Here is an 18,572-nt window from a genome sequence, read left to right on the forward strand (position 1 = left end):
CCCTCTCTTGGGATCTGGATAAATTTAGTGAACTCGATTATCCCATATGAGCGCACGCTGTATCAAAACAGAGGATGCCCGAGTAAATTTGAGAAGATTTGGGAGAGGTGGAACTCCTCTCACCTTACTTTGTGGAGTGGAGATGTCACATAATAAATAGCTAATTGTGTGTAATTAGGCTGCGAAATAGTTGTTTTTGTAGATATAGGTACGGTTCAGAAGTTAGATAGGTTTCATCACTTGAGTAATAAAGACCAGTGTGATTTAATTGACATTGTTTTATTCTGTATGCAACTGGTATGCACATTTTGCTTTGCATTTAATGTCATGTGAAACATATATATATTTTATACAGTATTTAACACTATGTACAAGTATGTATGTATGCTGTATACCCTGTTTAATGTTTAATAAACGAATTTAAAAAAAAAGAAATCACCAACACATAGATCCGGACCCATCAAAAATCTCCAGACACACTCCTCTTATATTTGGACCTCATCTTCAAATTTTTAAGAAATTTTGCCACTCTGACGTAATAGATGATGAAAACTGTTCCTTTTCAGGTATTCCTGAAGAACGATTCTTATTAAATGAGCTGAACAGAGGATAAAACCTGTATGCCCTGAAGAATGGGGACTTACCAGTAGACTCATGACAAGGGTTATTTCACAACAAATTCAGATAGTGGTAAGTAACCCAATTCTCCTGATTCTCACATACAAAACACCTAAGATAAGGCTCAAGATTCTGGTTAACACACGCAGTTTGCCCATTAGACTGTGGATGAAATGCGGAATAAAATGACAGATGGATGCCCATTCGAGAACAAAATGCCTTCCAAAATTTGAAAATAAATTGCATCTCTCTATCAGAAACAATATCGGTAGGAATTCCACTAAGTTTACAATCTCTGATGAAAATTTGCGCCAAGGTCTTGGCATTAAGTAAAGCAGATATCGCAATGTAATGAGACAACTTACGGAATCTGTCTACCACCACCAAAATTACAGCATTACCTGCCAACACGGGTAGATCAGTGATGAAATCTACTGATAAAGGAGTCCAAGGTCCACTGGGAATCGCCAATGGTTTGAGACGGAGGTATATGAGAGGTCTTAGAACGCACACTGAAGGTGGCTACATACACCATAACATCCTGATGCACCCTTGAGTACTAAATACGCTGAGTAAAAAGATCTGTGGTGGCTTTACTACCAGGACGTCTAGCAAAGACCGAATCATGATGTACACTAAGAATTCTAAGAGATTCACAGGTATAAACAGTTTACGTAATGGACAGGGAACAGGAGCATCCCCATGAGCCTCCACAACCTCCTTCTCAAGATTTATTTTTATTTATTTTACTCATATATATAGCACCATTAACTCCACAGTGCTTTACAGACATTATTGGCACTGTACCCGATGGGGCTCACAATCTACATTCCCTATCTGTATGTCTTTGGAATTTGGGAGGAAATCGCCCGGAGGAAACCCATGCAAACACAGGGAGAATATACAAACTCCTTGCAGATGTTGAAGACTGAAGCATATAGACGATAACCACTCCTTTTTGTAGCATACAAAGCAGTTCACAAGTATCTCCACCCCCATAACAAAACAATAAGATAAGGCATCCGCCTTAATGTTCAGGTTACCGGCCTATATGTAACAAAAACACCAAGGTTACTTACCGGTAGCCGGTTTTTCCGGAGCCCATGACGGCACACATGAGAGAGGGGATCCGCCCAGTCAGGACAGGAACCCTACTGAAGATAAAAGGGTGGTACCTCTCCCTCGCTTCAGTTGGTTTACAGAGCATGAGAGGCCCCCCGGGTTAGTACACATGGTAAAACTATCACCACATTATATCTAACTAAAAAAACACCCAAACTATAGTGCACACCAAAGGAGTGAAAAGGGGGGGAATATTCAGGTGCCGTCATGGGCTCCGGAAAAAACGGCTACCGGTAAGTAACCTTGGTGTTTTCCCGTCTCCCATGACGGCACACATGAGAGACTTTTGTAGAATAAGACACCTTAGGGAGGGACCACCGCTTGCACCACCCTTCTACCAAAGGTTAGGTCAGTAGAGGAAGACAGATCAAGTCGGTAGTGCTTAAAAAAGGTCGAAGGTGAGGACCAAGTAGCGGCTTTACAAATTTGTTCAATTGATACCTCAGCCTTCTCTGCCCAGGAGGTAGCCACGGCTCTGGTGGAGTGAGCCTTGATGCCTTCTGGAACTGGAGCACCACTTGCGGAGTAGGATAACATAATGGCCTCCCTGATCCATCTGGCAATGGTACTCTTAGCTACCCCGTGCCCTTTTCTACTACCCTGAAAGGCTACAAAAAAGGGACTGATCTTTCCTCCACTGACTAGTTACTGACATATATTGTAATATGGCTCTTCTTACATCTAATGTATGGAACTTTTGCTCCCCAGGGTTTCTAGGATTGTTACAGAACGATGGCAAGGAGATCTCCTGAGTCCTATGAAACTTTTGGACTACCTTGGGGAGATAGGCCGGGTCTGGTCTTAGAACCACTCGGTCCTCCAATATCTGTGTATATGGAGGACATATAGACAGAGCTTGAAGGTCGCTGACTCTTCGGGCTGATGTTAAGGCTACCAGTAAGACAGTTTTAAGTGTAAGTAGCTTTGGTGATAGCTCTAGTAGTGGTTCAAAGGGGTCTTTGGTTAAGGCCTCTAAGACTAGGTTGAGGTCCCAGGGTGGTATCTTTGGGATAATGACCGGCCTTGACCTGCTACAGGACTTTATGAATTGAGACACCCACCTATTGGCTGCTAAGTTGCAGTTATATAGGGCCCCCAAAGCTGAGACTTGAACTTTGAGTGTATTAGTGGCTAACCCCCGTTGTAGCCCCGACTGTAAGAACTCTAGGATAGGTCCCACTGGCGCTACATCCCCCAAGGGTTCCCCAGGAAGTCTAGGAACTTTTTCCACGTTCTACCGTATATTTGGGATGTTATAGGTTTTCTACTTTTCAACAGGGTGGAGACTAACCCTGGAGAGAATCCCTGGCGACTCAGTAGCGCCCTCTCAAATTCCAGGCTGCTAGATGGAAGCCCTTCACCTGAGAGTGGACCACTGGTCCCTGGGAAAGCAGGTCTGGAATCTCCGGTAGTATCCATGGATCTGTCACTGACATGAGCCTCAGAAGGGAGAACCAAGGCCTTCTCGGCCAAAATGGAGCTATAAGAATTATTCTCACTCGATCCTCCCTGATTTTCCTGACCACTACTGGGATCATTGTTATCGGGGGAAATGCATAGGCCAGGATGAACTTCCAGGGTATTTGTAGGGCATCTACTGCGAAGGGGTTTTCCCTTGGATTTAGTGAGCAGAACTTCCTGACCTTCCGGTTCTGTGCAGTAGCGAACAGGTCTATTTCTGGTTTGCCCCAGGCCTGAACTATTTGTTGGAAGACTTGGGGGTTTAGGGACCATTCCCCTTGTTTTAGGTGCCTGCGACTCAGGAAGTCTGCCTGTATATTTTCTGCCCCCTTTATGTGCAGTGCTGTGATGGATAACAGATGTTCTGCTAGTTGGAAGAGAAATCTGATATTTGCATGAGGCCCCGAGATCTCGTTCCCCCCCTGGTGATTGATGTAGGCTACTACTGCTTGATTGTCCGTCATGACCCGGGTGTGGCGGCCCCGAAGTAAGGGAAGGAAATATTTCACGGCTTTTTCCACTGCCCATAGTTCTTTTACATTTGAACCGTGATCCCTTTCTAGCGAGGACCAGGTCCCCTGTATTGAGTGGGATCTCATGTGTGCTCCCCATCCTGTGGCACTCGCGTCTGTGGTAATGATGTCCTCGACTGGTTTTTGCCACGGGAAACCGGCTGTTAGATTCTTTTCTACAGTCCACCAGGGAATCTCTTACAGCCACTGAGAGACATAGTTTGCCTTCTAAATGCCCTTTTAATTGTTTCTGTGCTGACAAAACTTCCCACTGTAGTTGCCTCACGTGGTACTGCGCCCATGCTACTGCGGGTATGCATGATGTCAGTGAGCCTAAAAGGGACATTGCGTTCCTCAGTGTCATATTTGGTCTTTGTATTGCTGTGCGAGCTAGGCCTCTTATCTTTGTCACTTTGCTCTCTGGTAGGAGGCAGCGTTGTTGCTCGGAGTCCAATATCAACCCTAGGAAGGATTGCTCTTTTGCTGGGGTTATCCTTGATTTGGGGATCTTTACTATCCATCCTAGCCCTACTAAAATTCCTATCACTTCCTTCACTTGATGTGTGCAGTGGGAATCCGACCTCCCTATTACCAGAAAGTCGTCTAGGTATGGGACGATCATTATGTCCCTGGAACGCAGAAAAGACATTACTTCGGCCATCACTTTGGTGAATACTCTGGGGGCTGTAGACAGGCCAAACGGAAGGGCTGCGTATTGGTAGTGTTTCACCTGCCCCTGGACATGGAGCGCTACTCTCAAATATTTTTGATATTCCCGATGAATTGGGATATGATAGTAGGAATCTTTTAAGTCTATCACTGTCATGAGGCAATGCTGGAACAGGATCTTTGTGGCCGTGTTGATTGACTCCATTTTGAAGGAGCAATTGTCTACCCACTGATTGAGTCTCCTCAGGTTGACAATGGTTCTCCAAGAGCCATCTGGTTTTTGTATTAAGAAGAGGGGGGGAATAGAACCCCCTTCTTTCTTCTTGCACTGGGACTTCCTGTAGGACTTGTTTTTTCACTAGTCCCAAGATTTCCGTCTCCAGGGCCAGTTGTTGCTCTTGGGCTTTCCTTCTGGGTGTTATTATGAAGGTATGCCTGGGCGGACGGATGAATTTTATTTTTAAGCCGTCCTTGATTATATTTAGGACCCATGTACTGCGGGAGATATTTGCTCAGGCGGAAAGGAAGAGAGAAAGCCTTCCCCCTACCTCCGGCCCAACGTCATTGGGGAGATTTTTTGGAGGAAGTGGAGGGCCCTTTAAACATATAGCCTGATGCTCTTCTTCCTTTAAAGTCCCAGCTTTTTCTATCTCCCGGGGGACGACCCCTGTTAAATCTCCTCCTCCGAAAGGGCTGCTTTTTGGGTTCTCCCGGAAATCGGGGAAAGCTCTTCTTCCTATCCCCCGCATGTTCCAAAATCTCTTCTAGTTTTTTCCCGAAGAGGAATTGGCCATCGCATGAAATGGAACATAACCTATGCTTCGATGGTAAATCTCCGGGACACCCTTTAAGCCACAGGGCTCGTCTTGCCGCATTTGACAGACTTGCTGCTCTAGCTGTCAACCTTGCAGGGTCTGCAGAGGAATCCGCTAGGAAAGCCGCTGCTCCGTGCACCAGTGTCAAATTAGACAAAATTTCATCCCTAGGAACTCTATCCTTGATCTGGTCCTCTATTTGTTGCAGCCAGACCATGAGGGCACGAGCGGTACAGGTACCAGCTATCGCTGGCTTCAATCCACCTGCTAAAGCTTCCCAGATGTGTTTTAGGAAACCGTCTGCTTTTTTATCAAGCGGGTCTTTCAACACGCCGGAATCCTCTAATGGTAGGGATACCTTTTTTGAGGATCTGGCTACGGCCCCATCAATTTTAGGGACTTTCTCCCAGGTTTCTGAATCCTTCTGCTCAAAAGGGTACCTCCTTTTTGATGTGGAAGGTAAGCCCCCTGACCTCTTCGTTTTTTTCCATTCCCTGTCAATTAGTGCTTTTATTTTATCATTTACAGGGAAGGTACGTTTTCGTTTTTCCTCCAGTCCTCCAAACATTACATCCTCTAATGATTTGGGAGCTTTTTCCTCTTTAAGGCCCATTGTAGCCCTAATAGCTTTGACCAGCTTTTCCACGTCCTCCGCTGGAAAACATGGACGGCCGCCTATATCGCTGTCCGAGGAGGATTCTGAGGACTGGGTAGAGGAAGAGGAGGTGGAGGGGGACAAGGGTCTATCCCGCCCCTTCTGCCTTGGCGAGGCCTTTGAATCGGAGCTCCTTCTACGGTTTCTTTTCTCTTTCTTTTTAAGGGCTGCCTTTAAGGAGCCTTTCACCTCCTGTTGTATTAACTCTTTAAGGCTAGCCACCAAATCAGGGGTCTCCTTCTGTATAGTTTTGTCTATACAGTCAGCGCAGAGGTCTTTCTGCCACTGATCTGCCAGCGGGTTTTTACATAGGGCGCATTCTCTATTTTTGGTTTTGCTGCTGGCCTTCCTCGACCGCTAGTGATCAAACAGAGAAAAAGCAACCCCGTTACCATAAGGGTGACATTCACGAAGATCACTCACCACCGCTGTCAATCAGGGGTACCGATCTCGGAGGCTCCTCAGATGCACTCGTGACGTTCCTCCTGGACGTCTCAGAGTCATGCCGGTCGCGTTTACGATTGCCGCTCCCACCACTCGAGCGACTGCTCCTGGTATGCTGGCGGCTCGGCCTGGCATCTGGCGAGAGGTCTTGCTGCTGTCGCTGCTCGTCTTGCCCCACTTCCATCCTGAAGCCTTGGGCATGAGTGCGTCTTCTGTGGTAATCCCCCTTATGTAAGGGGGATCCACTGCACTCTCCGCCTCCTCCGGTTACCCCACAGCCCCTCCCCCCCCTGCCATGCCGCCGGGATCTCCTTTCGCCAGCCGGCATTGTTCTCTATGGGCGCCGCCATCTTGGATCGTCGGCGCCGCCTCCCGACGTCACGCGGGCACGCCCCTTCCCAGCGTGCCCTGCACGTGACGTCAGAGGGGCGCGACCCGGAAGCGGCCGCCTCCTGACGCTCCTGCACCGCTTCTGGACCTGGCAGAGGGGGAGAGGGCGGCGCGGCAGACACGGCAGAGCCCCAGGACCCCAGCCATGCTGCTTCTGCGCCCGCTCGGACGCTGAGCCCCCTGGGGACCCGCGGACGGCGCTTCCCCCTCCCGACGCGCAGCGCTCAGGAAACCAGCCTGATCTTCAACGCCGGCACGGGAGAGGGGCAGGTACGTGTGACCGCTGTCTTCAGCACACGGGTCCCTGTCAGGACAGGAAACCCAACTGAAGCGAGGGAGAGGTACCGCCCTTTTATCTTCAGTAGGGTTCCTGTCCTGACTGGGCGGATCCCCTCTCTCATGTGTGCCGTCATGGGAGACGGGAAAACATTACCTGTGCCTATTGAGACTACCTCTCTATTATAATTGGGCCTTGCACCGTTTGGGGCTCAGTCATGCATCTGTTTTATGTATTCACCTGTATTTGAGGCTTGGGTTTTTGGTACATAGCCCCTATATCTCATATTCGAGGCCATTTCAAGCAGATACAGCTTTCATTAAGAAAACAACTAGGGTCTTTTAGAATATAAAAGCGGCTTTTATTTGGCTGCTCACTCTTCTGCAATTATGTATTGATTGCCTAATCTGTACTGTGATTATATCCATTTGTCAAGGAGTGAATTCTTATTGATTTTGTCCAGCCATCCTCTACCAGGTGCCAAACTACCATACATACTATTATAGTATAATGTTCTCAGGTCTGTGGGGCTGTGCCCTCTTTGATTGGGTATCCTTGTTTTTAAATGTGTTCAAATTGGTCTGTTCCGTATACCCTAATAAATTGTATTTTTGTACTATATTATTGTTCTGGTGATTTCCAGTATAGCATTTCTTTTCTACTTTTTTGTTACCAACGTCATCATTTTTCTCAGCGGATGACAGGTTTTTAGAAAAATATGCACAAGGACGCCATTTAGTGGGAGATGCACCCTGCAAAAAAATCAGCAGCCACTCCCGCTTCAGACGCATCAACTTATACAATAAATGGTCGAGAGACGTCAACTTGTACGAGAATCGACGCAAATGTAAAATACTCAAAGGTATCGAATGCCTCCCTGGCTGGAGTGGACCATTTGGAAAAGTCTGTCCCTGTCCTGGAATATCCATCACAGCTTTGGCCACTACAGAACAGTTTTTGATCAACTTACGGTAGTAGTTTGCGAAACCCAAAAACCTTTGCAACGGCATTAAATCCTCAAAACGAACCCAATCCAGTATTGCCCATACTTTTGCCGAATCCATGAGAAAACCAGTGGATGATAAAATATAGCCCAGAAAAGGGATCTAATCAACTGAAAACATACATTTCTCTGGTTTAACAAATAATTTATTGTCTCTGAGTATCTCTAAGACCTGCCTGACATGTACATGATGTGACTCAAGGTCAGGAGGATAAATTAATAAGTCATCAAGATAAATCACAACGAATCTACCTGCCAGGTGACTAAAAATGTAATTTACAAAGTGTTGAAAGAAGGCGTGAGCATTAGTCCAACCAAATGGCATCACATGGTTCTCATAGTGTCCCTCAGGCGTATTGAAGACTGTTGTCCACTCATCCCCCTCTTTAATATGAATGAGATTATATGACACTCTGAGATGCAGTGTAGAAAACAATTTTGCTCCCACGATCTGCTTAAAAAGGTTCAGGATGAGATGGTTCGGATCTCGGACCATGATCTGATTGAGTTTGCGGAAATCTAGGCAGGGGTGTAATTCCCAAACCCCCAACTTTTTTATTTACAAAGAAAAAACCCACAGCAATGGGGAATAAGGATGGCCTGATATGACCTTTTGCCAAACTTACTACGATGTACTACTTCATGGCCTGCCTCTCTGGACCAGAGACATAGTCTGCTCTTTGGCAGCTTGGCCCCAAGAATTATATTAATGGTGCAGTCATAAGGCGTTGGGGAGGAAGTTCTTGGCACCCCTGCTACGAAATCCACAGTCAGATAGGTATTTAGACACAGATAGGATATTCACCCTGGGTGTCACAGATGTGTCAGAGGCTTCAGACCGGTGCACTGCATCTGTCTGCAGAAGGTCTCGTTTGTTTGCTTTGAAGACTAGTGGCCACTTGCCCTGGTCCTAAATGACCACACCTAGACCTGTGTGTTTATAACTCCCTACTTCTTGTTGGGAGGTGTGGGTGTTATTTCCACTTTTCAGTTGAAGTTTGCAGCTGTAGCAGTCTGCTAGCGTCCTCTTGGAGTTTGGAGGGTGTCGGCATTTCTCTCTGAGCATCATCAAGCTAAGTGTCCCCCTGGTTTAATTTATACTGTGTAGTGTATATAGTGTTAGTGGGATTTACTAGCGTTCATCCTGTCCTTCCCAATGCAGGGCGTAGTGCCAGGGTCACACAGGGACTAGGTATCCTGTTAGGTCATAGGTGCGGAACCTATATAGGGACGATAGGAGAGACAGGGTGACGTTACATCAGTCTAGGGGTCTCCACTTCCCCCTTCCTAGGGTTTGGTTCCCCTTCCCTAGTGTTTGCTTTCCCTTTCCTTATCCCTTTGTGCTGCACTTAGTCTGTCCTACACTGTGCGTGACAATGGCTAGCCCAAGTGGGGTCTGTGACAATACTCGCTCCTCTTTACCATCTCCAGAGTTTGCCAATCTACCACAGGGTTGTGAAGCGTGAGCCGAGGTAGCTGAAGATCCACAAGAGAGGGCAGATCCTCTAGCACATAACAGTCAATACATTCTGAGTGCATGTAAAATACACGTGGCTCAAGATTGCGGAATCAATGGCGATTATGTGTATATGTCTAGACAGTGTATGTAGTTTGAGGCTTGACAAACCTACCATTGATCAAATTAAACCCTGACCCACAGTCCAGAAAGGCAGAAATATCCACCTTATTTTTGCTCAGGAGGATCTCAGCCGGTAGAAAAAATTGTGAGCTACAAACGAAGGAGATATATTTGCTAGCCTTCCCACAACCCTGGCTCCGTAGTTTTCCAGCAGCTGTTTACGGTGAGGTAGGAAAGGACAAACACCCACGAAATTACTCTTTTTACAATAAAAAAACTCCTCCTATACACCGAACTACAGTTTGATCTACAGAACGAGTCGCCCTACCCAACTGGATAGGTAAGTCAGATAACAGAGAACAAGGTTCCCTTGAACCCAGATCCCCCACAAAGTGGGGTGTCTCTAAGTCTTTGGCAAAAGACTGCGATCTACCTGGATAGTCAGAGACATGGCCGGTTCAAGGGAAACCAAAGTCTCATACAAGGCAAAGGCATACTTCACCCTTACAGATAGCCCTTGACAGAACTGGCTACGGAGCGCAGTGTCAGGGGACCACCTCCGAAATTCGGAGGAATATTCCTCCGCTGGTCGGTCTCCCTACTGAAGCTCAAGTATCGTGATCTCAATCAGGTAGACGCGGTTGAGGTCGCTGCATATGAGTATGACCCAGAGCTTGAAAAAATTCCTCTACCATCCAGAGTGACTGGGAATCAGCCGGGGTAGATAATGTCCATGCTTGGGGGGGGGTTTGTCACCCTGAAGGAGAGATTCTTATCTCCACCCGTTGCTCCTCGGTTCTTGAGGAACAAGGATGCAACCTTAGGTATAAGCATACAAGCCTCCCTGAAAGCAACAAACTTGTCACGCACCCCCAGAGAACCTGTCAGGGAAAGCAATCTTGAGCTCCACTTGGTGTTGCCTTAGGAGTCACAGTTCCCAAACCTGATGAGTTAGGGTGCTGCAAAACCAAAGTGCGTAGATATGCCACCTCCAGGCTGAGTTGCTGCAGCTGCCCTGTCAGGGATCAAAATAAAAATTGTTTCGTCCAGAGTTACTGTGCCTCTGCCACTACTCTGTGGTTGGGTATCCTGGTGCCAGGGTCTCCTTCCCTGTACTTAATGCTATGGGTGCTCTAGCTATCTGTTCCCCAGATTACTTCTAATGGTGAAGATATCGGGGCAACGTACCTTGCTGAGCTCCTGTTCCCTCCCAGTACCAAGGGAAGAGGGGAGCAGGAAAAAAGTTGTCGGATCACACAGGCGTTTCTGGCTATCAGCCCTTAGTCATAAAATTCTATGACTAAAGGCTGATAGCCAGAAACGCCTGTGTGATCCGACAACTTTTTTCTTCCTCTCATTGTGATCCGACGATCAGACGGAATTTTTTGGATCGCTGCTGGCAAACTCAAGGCTACCAGGCACATTGACATGGTGAAGCATTCCATTTTTCCCTGTATTTTTTCTGTTGGAAGAGGGGAGTAGCAATTTATAGCTATATACCAAACAGACTAACAAGGTAATTCGAACAGGGATAAAGCAAAATGCCAATCATACAAAAATGCACACACAAATAGAGGGAGACAGCGGGGAGAGAAGGATGGGAAAAACTAAAGTAGGAGGAGAGTAATTGCAGACAACCAAAACCTAGGAACAGTCTTCGATAAATCCACCAAACGCATTCTCAAACACCACACCACCAACTCCTGAAACATGTAGCAATGAAGCTAAATCTGGCATTTCCTGATGGCCAGATTCCAGTTTATATAGCAAAGGGAAGCGGCCAACAGTGAACTGCTGAGAGCCTTAAGGTAAGTAAGCTTCCAGGAGCTCGCAACTGTGTAGATTAACCCCTGCATTGCTAGAAGAAATCTGCACCGTTTAATATGAAAGTGAAGTGCTTCTAGTTAGTGCAGGAGGAGAAATCAGACCGTGTGGTCTTCTGGCTTGTCTGTCATGGCAACCCTGTATATCTTGAATATGTTTTAAGAAACAGCTAAAATGCCAAAATTTGTGTTCAAATTTTCTGGACCTAATTGTAGATTCCTCCATCATAAGCTATGATCGCATCCCATATCGTTGCTAATGATGCCAATCCCTCACTTGTTATAAAAAAAACAAATTCATCTAGTTTCTGCTTAATGATATGGCTTATCAAATTGAGCTAGAAAGGGTTTAACTGCCACAGACATCTGGGTCACATTATTTGTATAATTGTGCATACAGAAATAGCTGTCAGTTACTGAAAAAACAGGGATTTAAATGAATAAAACAAATAGAGCATACAGCATTTAGTCATATAGCACTGGGAGTATAAACCCAGATATAAATCCAACTTGTAAAACAAACATTTGGAAGACAGCATAGGAAAATGCCTTGACAGGTAAAGGAATACATGGGTGAATGTGGGTTAGCCAAATTTATTGTGTAGAATTGTGCCATTTGCAATCTCTATGCAATGATTATATTCCTTAATACTTTTTCAAGGCAAACACATTTCATAATAGCAAAAAATAAACACAATTACGGTTTTCAGATAGCAATTTAAAAAAAAGAAAATTAAAAAAAGCAGGAAATAATATTTTTGTATATCCATAATTAGTAATGTTACTTACTTGGGTCGTAGGGGTGTGGCTGAAGACAGTTTACCACATGGTTGTCTGCTTCTAAGAGCATTAGATGTTCAGTTGTGTGTCGATCCCAGATGAAGATATGACCACAGTCTGAACCACTTATGACAAAGTTCTTACCCCAAAAACCAGCCTCCTTGATCTGTATGTAAAATAGAAAAGACAGATTTTGATGGAAGATTAGCAAAAAAAATAGGATTGCCATTATATTTGTGGAATGTGGTTGAAGATAACCGGACACATGATTTATGCCACTAAGTTTGAATGCTGGACCCAGTCTCAGATTTATACTGCCTGTGGTTTTGGCAGCATGAATCACCCTACAGATTCCTTTTACATGGTTTTGATCATTAGAAGAATGTTGTACTGTTGTTGTTTGTTTTCCTTAGGAGGGTGAGAGGGCAGAATTTTTTTCTCTTTGGTGGGGGGGGGGTTATATTTTTATTTCCTTTGTCACATTCTTAAACAATCCCCTTCATATTTTTATACTGGAGTCTGGGCATCTACAGTAGGCTAACATTTCCCATTCTGTGGAGATCACTTTAAATCTTGTGATAATATTGTGGGCAGTCATCATCAAATAGCTGGGTTAAAATGAGAACTCCTCTAATCTAAAACTGAAGGCACAAACATGAGTTCTTACTAGGTTCCATGCAGTGTGTAAACAAAATAGTGTTGAGATGCATTTAGGCTATGTGTGCACGTTGCGGATTTGCTTATGGAAATTTCTGCACGGATTTCTTGGCAGAAAACGCAGGTGAAATTCCACGCAGTTTGATGCGTTTTTGATGCGGATTTTCATGAGGATTTGTATGCGTTTTTGTAAGCTAAATAAAGATATATTTAAAAATAAAAAAAGAATTGTGATCTCATTTCATTCTCCATTGCAGACCATAATATCATCACAAACCATGTTCAAATATAATGTTTACACACAAAAAACAAATACAAGTGAATATATATATATATATATATATATATACACATACATATACACTGTATATATATATATATATATATATATATATATATATATATATATATATATATATACAAAAAAAACTTCCTTCTCACCCCCAATGGGGGTGGTCTTTATTGTCCTTTCTCATTCTCGGGTCCTCTATCAGAGGGCCTGGGAGTTTGAGGGTTATGCGCACGATCTTAGTTGTTCCCAGTATTGTGCATTTCTGGACAGGGAGCTCAGATGTTGCTCCTGGGATCTGTTGTAGCTATTCTTCCAACTTAGTGATTAATGCTCAAAGTGCACCTATCACCACTGGAATCACTGTTGCCTTCACCTTCCACATCTTTTCCAGTTCTCCTTTGAGGCCCTGGTATTGCTCCAGCTTCTCACATTCGTTCTTTCTGATGTTGCTGTCACTTGGCACTGCCACATCTATTATTATTGCTGTCTTCTGATCCTTGTCTATTATTAAAATGTCTGGTTGGTTAGCCAACACCTGCTTATCCGTCTGGATCTTGAAGTCCCACAGGATTTTAGGCCTTTCATTATCTATGTATATATAAATAAATAATACCAAGCCCTAGGTTTAGTAATGAACAGATGTCAGCCAGATACCCTCATTAATACAATGGTACATAAAGAGTTAAATAAAGACACACACAAAATCTGAGTGAAACGCAGTATCTGTTAATTTAAAAAAAAAAAAAAAAAAAATTTTGTGGGCTCCCATGTAATTTTCATAACCAGCAGAGGGAAAGCCGACGTCTGAGATTAACATTCTGGGAAGGAGCCAATAGCCATAAAGTTTCCAAGGCTATAAATATCAGCTCACAGATGTTTGCATAGCCTTCACTGGCTAGTTTACAAGGGAACCCCAGAAAACAATGGACATGGGGGTTCCCTATAAAATCGAACCAGCAAAGGCTAGGCAGCCAGCTGCGGGTTGGTACTAATAGCTCAGGAAGAAGCCATGGTTATTGGCACCCCCAGGCTAAAAAAATCAACTTTCAGCCACCCCAGAAATGACGCATCTTATAGATGTGCCAATTCTGGCACATAGCCTCGCTCTTCCCACTTGCCCTGTAGTGGTGGCAAGTGGAGTAATATCTGTGGGGTTGATGTCACCTTTGTATTGTCAGGTGACATCAAGCCCATGGCTTAGTAATGGAGAGGCGTCAATAAGACACCTTTATATTACTAATCCTATAGTTATATGGTAAATAGAAACACAGCTACAATAAAGTCCTTTAACTGAAATAATCACACAGACTCCTTTATTGAATCTTAACCCCTTCCTGACATCCGACGTACTATCCCGTCCATGGGACCCGGGCCCCTATGCCCATGGACGGGATAGTACGTCTACCGCGATCAGCGGCGCCCACGTGGTGAGCGCCGCTGATTGCGGCCGGGTGTCAGCTGATTATCACAGCTGACACCCAGCACAATGTGTCAGGGGCGGTCACGGACCGCCCCCGACACGTTAACCCCTTGCACACCGCGATCAAACACGATCGCGGTGTACCGGGAGTTAAAGGGAAGCATCGGCAGGGAGGGGGCTCCCTCCGTGCTTCCCTGAGCCCCCCACGGCAGCGCAATGTGCAGCGCTGCTGCGGGGGGCTCCTTTCCTCTAGGCCACCGAATCCAAGATGGCGACAGGGGCTTTCGGGGGCCTGCAGGAAGCTGGCTTCCTCAGTGCCTGCAAAGCGCAGGCAAGAGGAAGTCTTCTTCAATGCCTGTGACAGATTGCTGATCTGTCACAGTGATCTGTGATGTGACAGATCAGCGATCTGTCACAGGACAGTGATGTCCCACCTGGGACTATGTACTAAAGTAAAAAAAAAAGAAAGAAAAAAGTGTAAAAATAATTTAAAAAAAAAATCGCCAAATAGATTAGTAAAAAAAAAAATATTCCCCAATAAATTCATTTTTTGAAAAAAAAAAAAAAAACCAAAACAATAAAAGTACACATATTAGGTATCGCCGCGTCCGTAACGACCCGCCCTATAAAACTGTCCCATTAGTTAACCCCTTTAGCGAACCCCTTAAAAAATAAAAATAAAAAACGAAGCAAAAAATAATGATTTATTATCATACCGCCAAACAAAAAGTGTAATAACGCGCGATCAAAAAGACACATATAAATATCCATGGTACCGCTGAAAACGTCATCTTGTCCCGCAAAAAACGAGCCGCCACACAGCATCATGAGCGAAAAAATAAAAAAGTTATAGTTCGCAGAATAAAGCGATGCAAAAATAATTATTTTTTATATAAAATAGTTTTCATTGCATAAAACCGACAAAACATAAAAAAACGACCTAAATGAGGTATCGCTGTAACCGTACTGACCCGAAGAATAAAACCGCTTTATCAATTTTACCGCACGCGGAACGGTGTAAATGCACTCCCCCAAAAGAAATTCATGAAACGCTGGTTTTTGTTCATTCTGCGTCCAAAAAATCGGAATAAAAAGCGATCAAAAAATGTCACGTGCCCGAAAATGGTACCAATAAAAACGTCAACTCGTCCCACAAAAAATAAGACCTCATATGACTCGGTGGGTCAAAATACGGAAAAATGATAGCTCTCAATATGTGGTGATGCAAAAACTATTTTTACAATAAAAAGCGTCTTTTAGCGTGCGACAAATGCCAAAAATAAAAACCGCCATAAATAGTAAATCAAACCCCCCGTTATCACCCCCTTAGTTAGGGAAAAATAATAAAATTAAAAAAATGTATTTATTTCCATTTTTCCATTAGGGTTAGGGCTAGGGTTAGGGCTAGGGTTAGGGCTAGGGTTAGGGCTAGGGGTGTGTTGGGGTTCGGGTTGGAGTTAGAATTGGGGGTTTCCACTGTTTGGGCACATCAGGGGCTCTCCAAATGCAACATTGCGTCTGATCTCAATTCCAGCCAATTCTGAGTTGAAAAAGTCATATGGTGCTCCTTCCCTTCCAAGCTCTGCCATGCGCCCAAACAGTGTTTTACCCCCACATGTAGGGTGTCAGCCTACTCAGGACAAATTGAAAACAATTTTTGGGGTCCAATTTCTCCTGTTACCCTTAGGAAAATAAAAAATTGGGGGCAAAAATATCATTTTTGTGGAAAAAAATGATTTTTTTATTTTCACGTCTGAGCGTTATAAACTTCTGTGAAGCACTTGGGGGTTCAAAGTGCTCACCACACATCTAGATAAGTTCCATGGGGGGGTCTAGTGTCCAAAATGGGGTCACTTGTGGGGAGTTTCAATAGTTTAGGTACATCAGGGGCTCTCCAAATGCACATGACACCCGCAGACCATTCCATCAAAGTCTGCATTCCAAAATGGCCCTGCTTCCCTTCCGAGACCCAACGTGTGTCCATACAGTAGTTTTCTCCCACATATGGGGTGTCAGCGTACTCAGGACAAATTGGACAACAACTTTTGCGGTCCAATTTCTCCTGTTACCCTTGGGAAAATGAAAAAATTGGGGACCAATTGATCATGTTTGTGGAAAAAATACGATTTTTTTATTTTCATGCCCTGGCATTATAAACTTCTGTGAAGCCCTTGGGGGTTCAAAGTGCTCACCTCACATTTAGATAAGTTCCTTAGGGGGTCTAGTTTTCAAAATGGGGTCATTTGTGGGGGGTTTCCACTGTTTAGGTATATTAGGGGCTCTCCAAAGGCAACATGACACCCGCAGACCATTCCATCAATGTCTGCATTCCAAAACGTCACTACTTCCCTTCCGAGCCCTGACGTGTGTCCATACAGTAGTTTTCTCCCACATATGGGGTATCAGCATACTCAGGACAAATTGGACAACAACTTTTGGGGTTCAATTTCTCCTGTTACCCTTGGGAAAATAAAAAAAATTGGTGACTAATTGATCATGTTTGTGGAAAAAATACGATTTTTTTATTTTCATGCCCTGGCATTATAAACTTCTGTGAAGCCCTTGGGGGTTCAAAGTGCTCACCTCACATTTAGATAAGTTCCTTAGGGGGTCTAGTTTTCAAAATGGGGTCATTTGTGGGGGGTTTCCACTGTTTAGGTATATTAGGGGCTCTCCAAAGGCAACATGACACCCGCAGACCATTCCATCAATGTCTGCATTCCAAAACGTCACTACTTCCCTTCCGAGCCCTGACGTGTGTCCATACAGTAGTTTTCTCCCACATATGGGGTGTCCGCTTACTCAGGACAAATTGGACAACAACTTTTGGGGTTCAATTTCTCCTGTTACCCTTGGGAAAATAAAAAAATTGGGGAATAATTGATCATGTTTGTGGAAAAAATACGATTTTTTTATTTTCATGCCCTGGCATTATAAACTTCTATGAAGCCCTTGGGGGTTCAAAGTTCTCACCACACATCTAGATAAGTTCCTTAGGGGGTCTAGTTTCCAAAATGGTGTCATTTGTGGGGGGTTTCCACTGTTTTGGTACATCAGGGGTTTTCCAATCGCGACATGATGTCCGATCTCATTTCCAGCCAAAAACGTCAAATGGCGCTGCTTCCCTTCCGAGCTCTGCCATGCGCCCAAATAGTGGTTTACCCCCACATGTTGGGTATCAGCATACTCAGGACAAATTGCACAATAACTTTTAGGGTCCTGTTACCCTTGGGAAAGTAAAAATTGGGGTGAAAAGATCATTTTTGTGGAAAAAATATGATTTTTTAATTGTACCGCTGTACGTTATAAACTTCTGTAAAGCCCTTATGGGTTCAAAGTTCTCACCACATATCTAGATAAGTTCCTTGGGGGGTCTAGTTTCCAAAATGGGGTCACTTGTAGGGGGTTTCCACTGTTTAGGTACATCAGGGACTCTCCAAACGTGACATGGCGTCCGATCTGAATTCCAGCCAATTTTGCATTGAAAAAGTCAAACGGCGCTCCTTCCATTCTGAGCTCTGCAATGCGCCGAAACAGTCGTTCCCCCCACAAATCAGGTATCAGCATACTCAGGACAAATTGCACAATAACTTTTGCAGTCCAATTTCTCCTGTTACCCTTGGTAAAATAAAAAAAATTGAACCTGAATTATTTTTATTGTGAAAAAAAGTTAGATGTTCATTTTTTTTAAATATTCAAAAAAATTCCTGTGACGCACCTAAAGGGTTAATAAACTTCTTGAATGTGGTTTTGAGCACCTTAAGGGGTGCAGTTTTTAGAATGGTGTCACTTTTGGGTATTTTCTATCATATAGACCCCTCAAAGTGGCTTCAAATGTGATGTGGTCCTAAAAATAAAATGGTGTTGTAAAAATGAGAAATCGCTGGTCAACTTTTAACCCTTATAACTTCCTAACAAAAAAAAATTTTGGTTCCAAAATTGTGCTGATGTAAAGTAAACATGTGGGAAATGTTAGTTATCAAGTTTTTTGTGTGCTGTATCTCTGTGATTTAAGGGCATAAAAATTCAAAGTTGGAAAATTGCAAAATTTTTGC

At 44.2% G+C, this 18,572-nt stretch overlaps 1 protein-coding gene across 7 annotated transcripts in view; it reads right to left on the reverse strand.

Annotated features, from left to right (window-relative positions):
- DCAF6 (DDB1 and CUL4 associated factor 6) overlaps positions 1-18,572 on the reverse strand; it is a 569,725-nt gene that overhangs the window by 76,146 nt on the left and 475,007 nt on the right. For 6 of the 7 annotated variants that reach the window (XM_073575570.1, XM_073575573.1, XM_073575569.1 and 3 more), the window contains one exon: positions 12,158-12,314. In XM_073575570.1, coding sequence (XP_073431671.1) covers positions 12,158-12,314 — 157 coding nt within the window. Of the gene's footprint in view, positions 1-12,157; positions 12,315-18,572 lie in introns of those variants that run through there. The other variant, XR_012232231.1, reaches the window with a different exon arrangement.

The sequence above is a fragment of the Dendrobates tinctorius genome, unplaced genomic scaffold, assembly GCF_039654945.1.
Source record: "Dendrobates tinctorius isolate UK_male_01 unplaced genomic scaffold, ASM3965494v1 ptg000045l, whole genome shotgun sequence".
Classification (NCBI taxonomy): domain Eukaryota; kingdom Metazoa; phylum Chordata; class Amphibia; order Anura; family Dendrobatidae; genus Dendrobates; species Dendrobates tinctorius.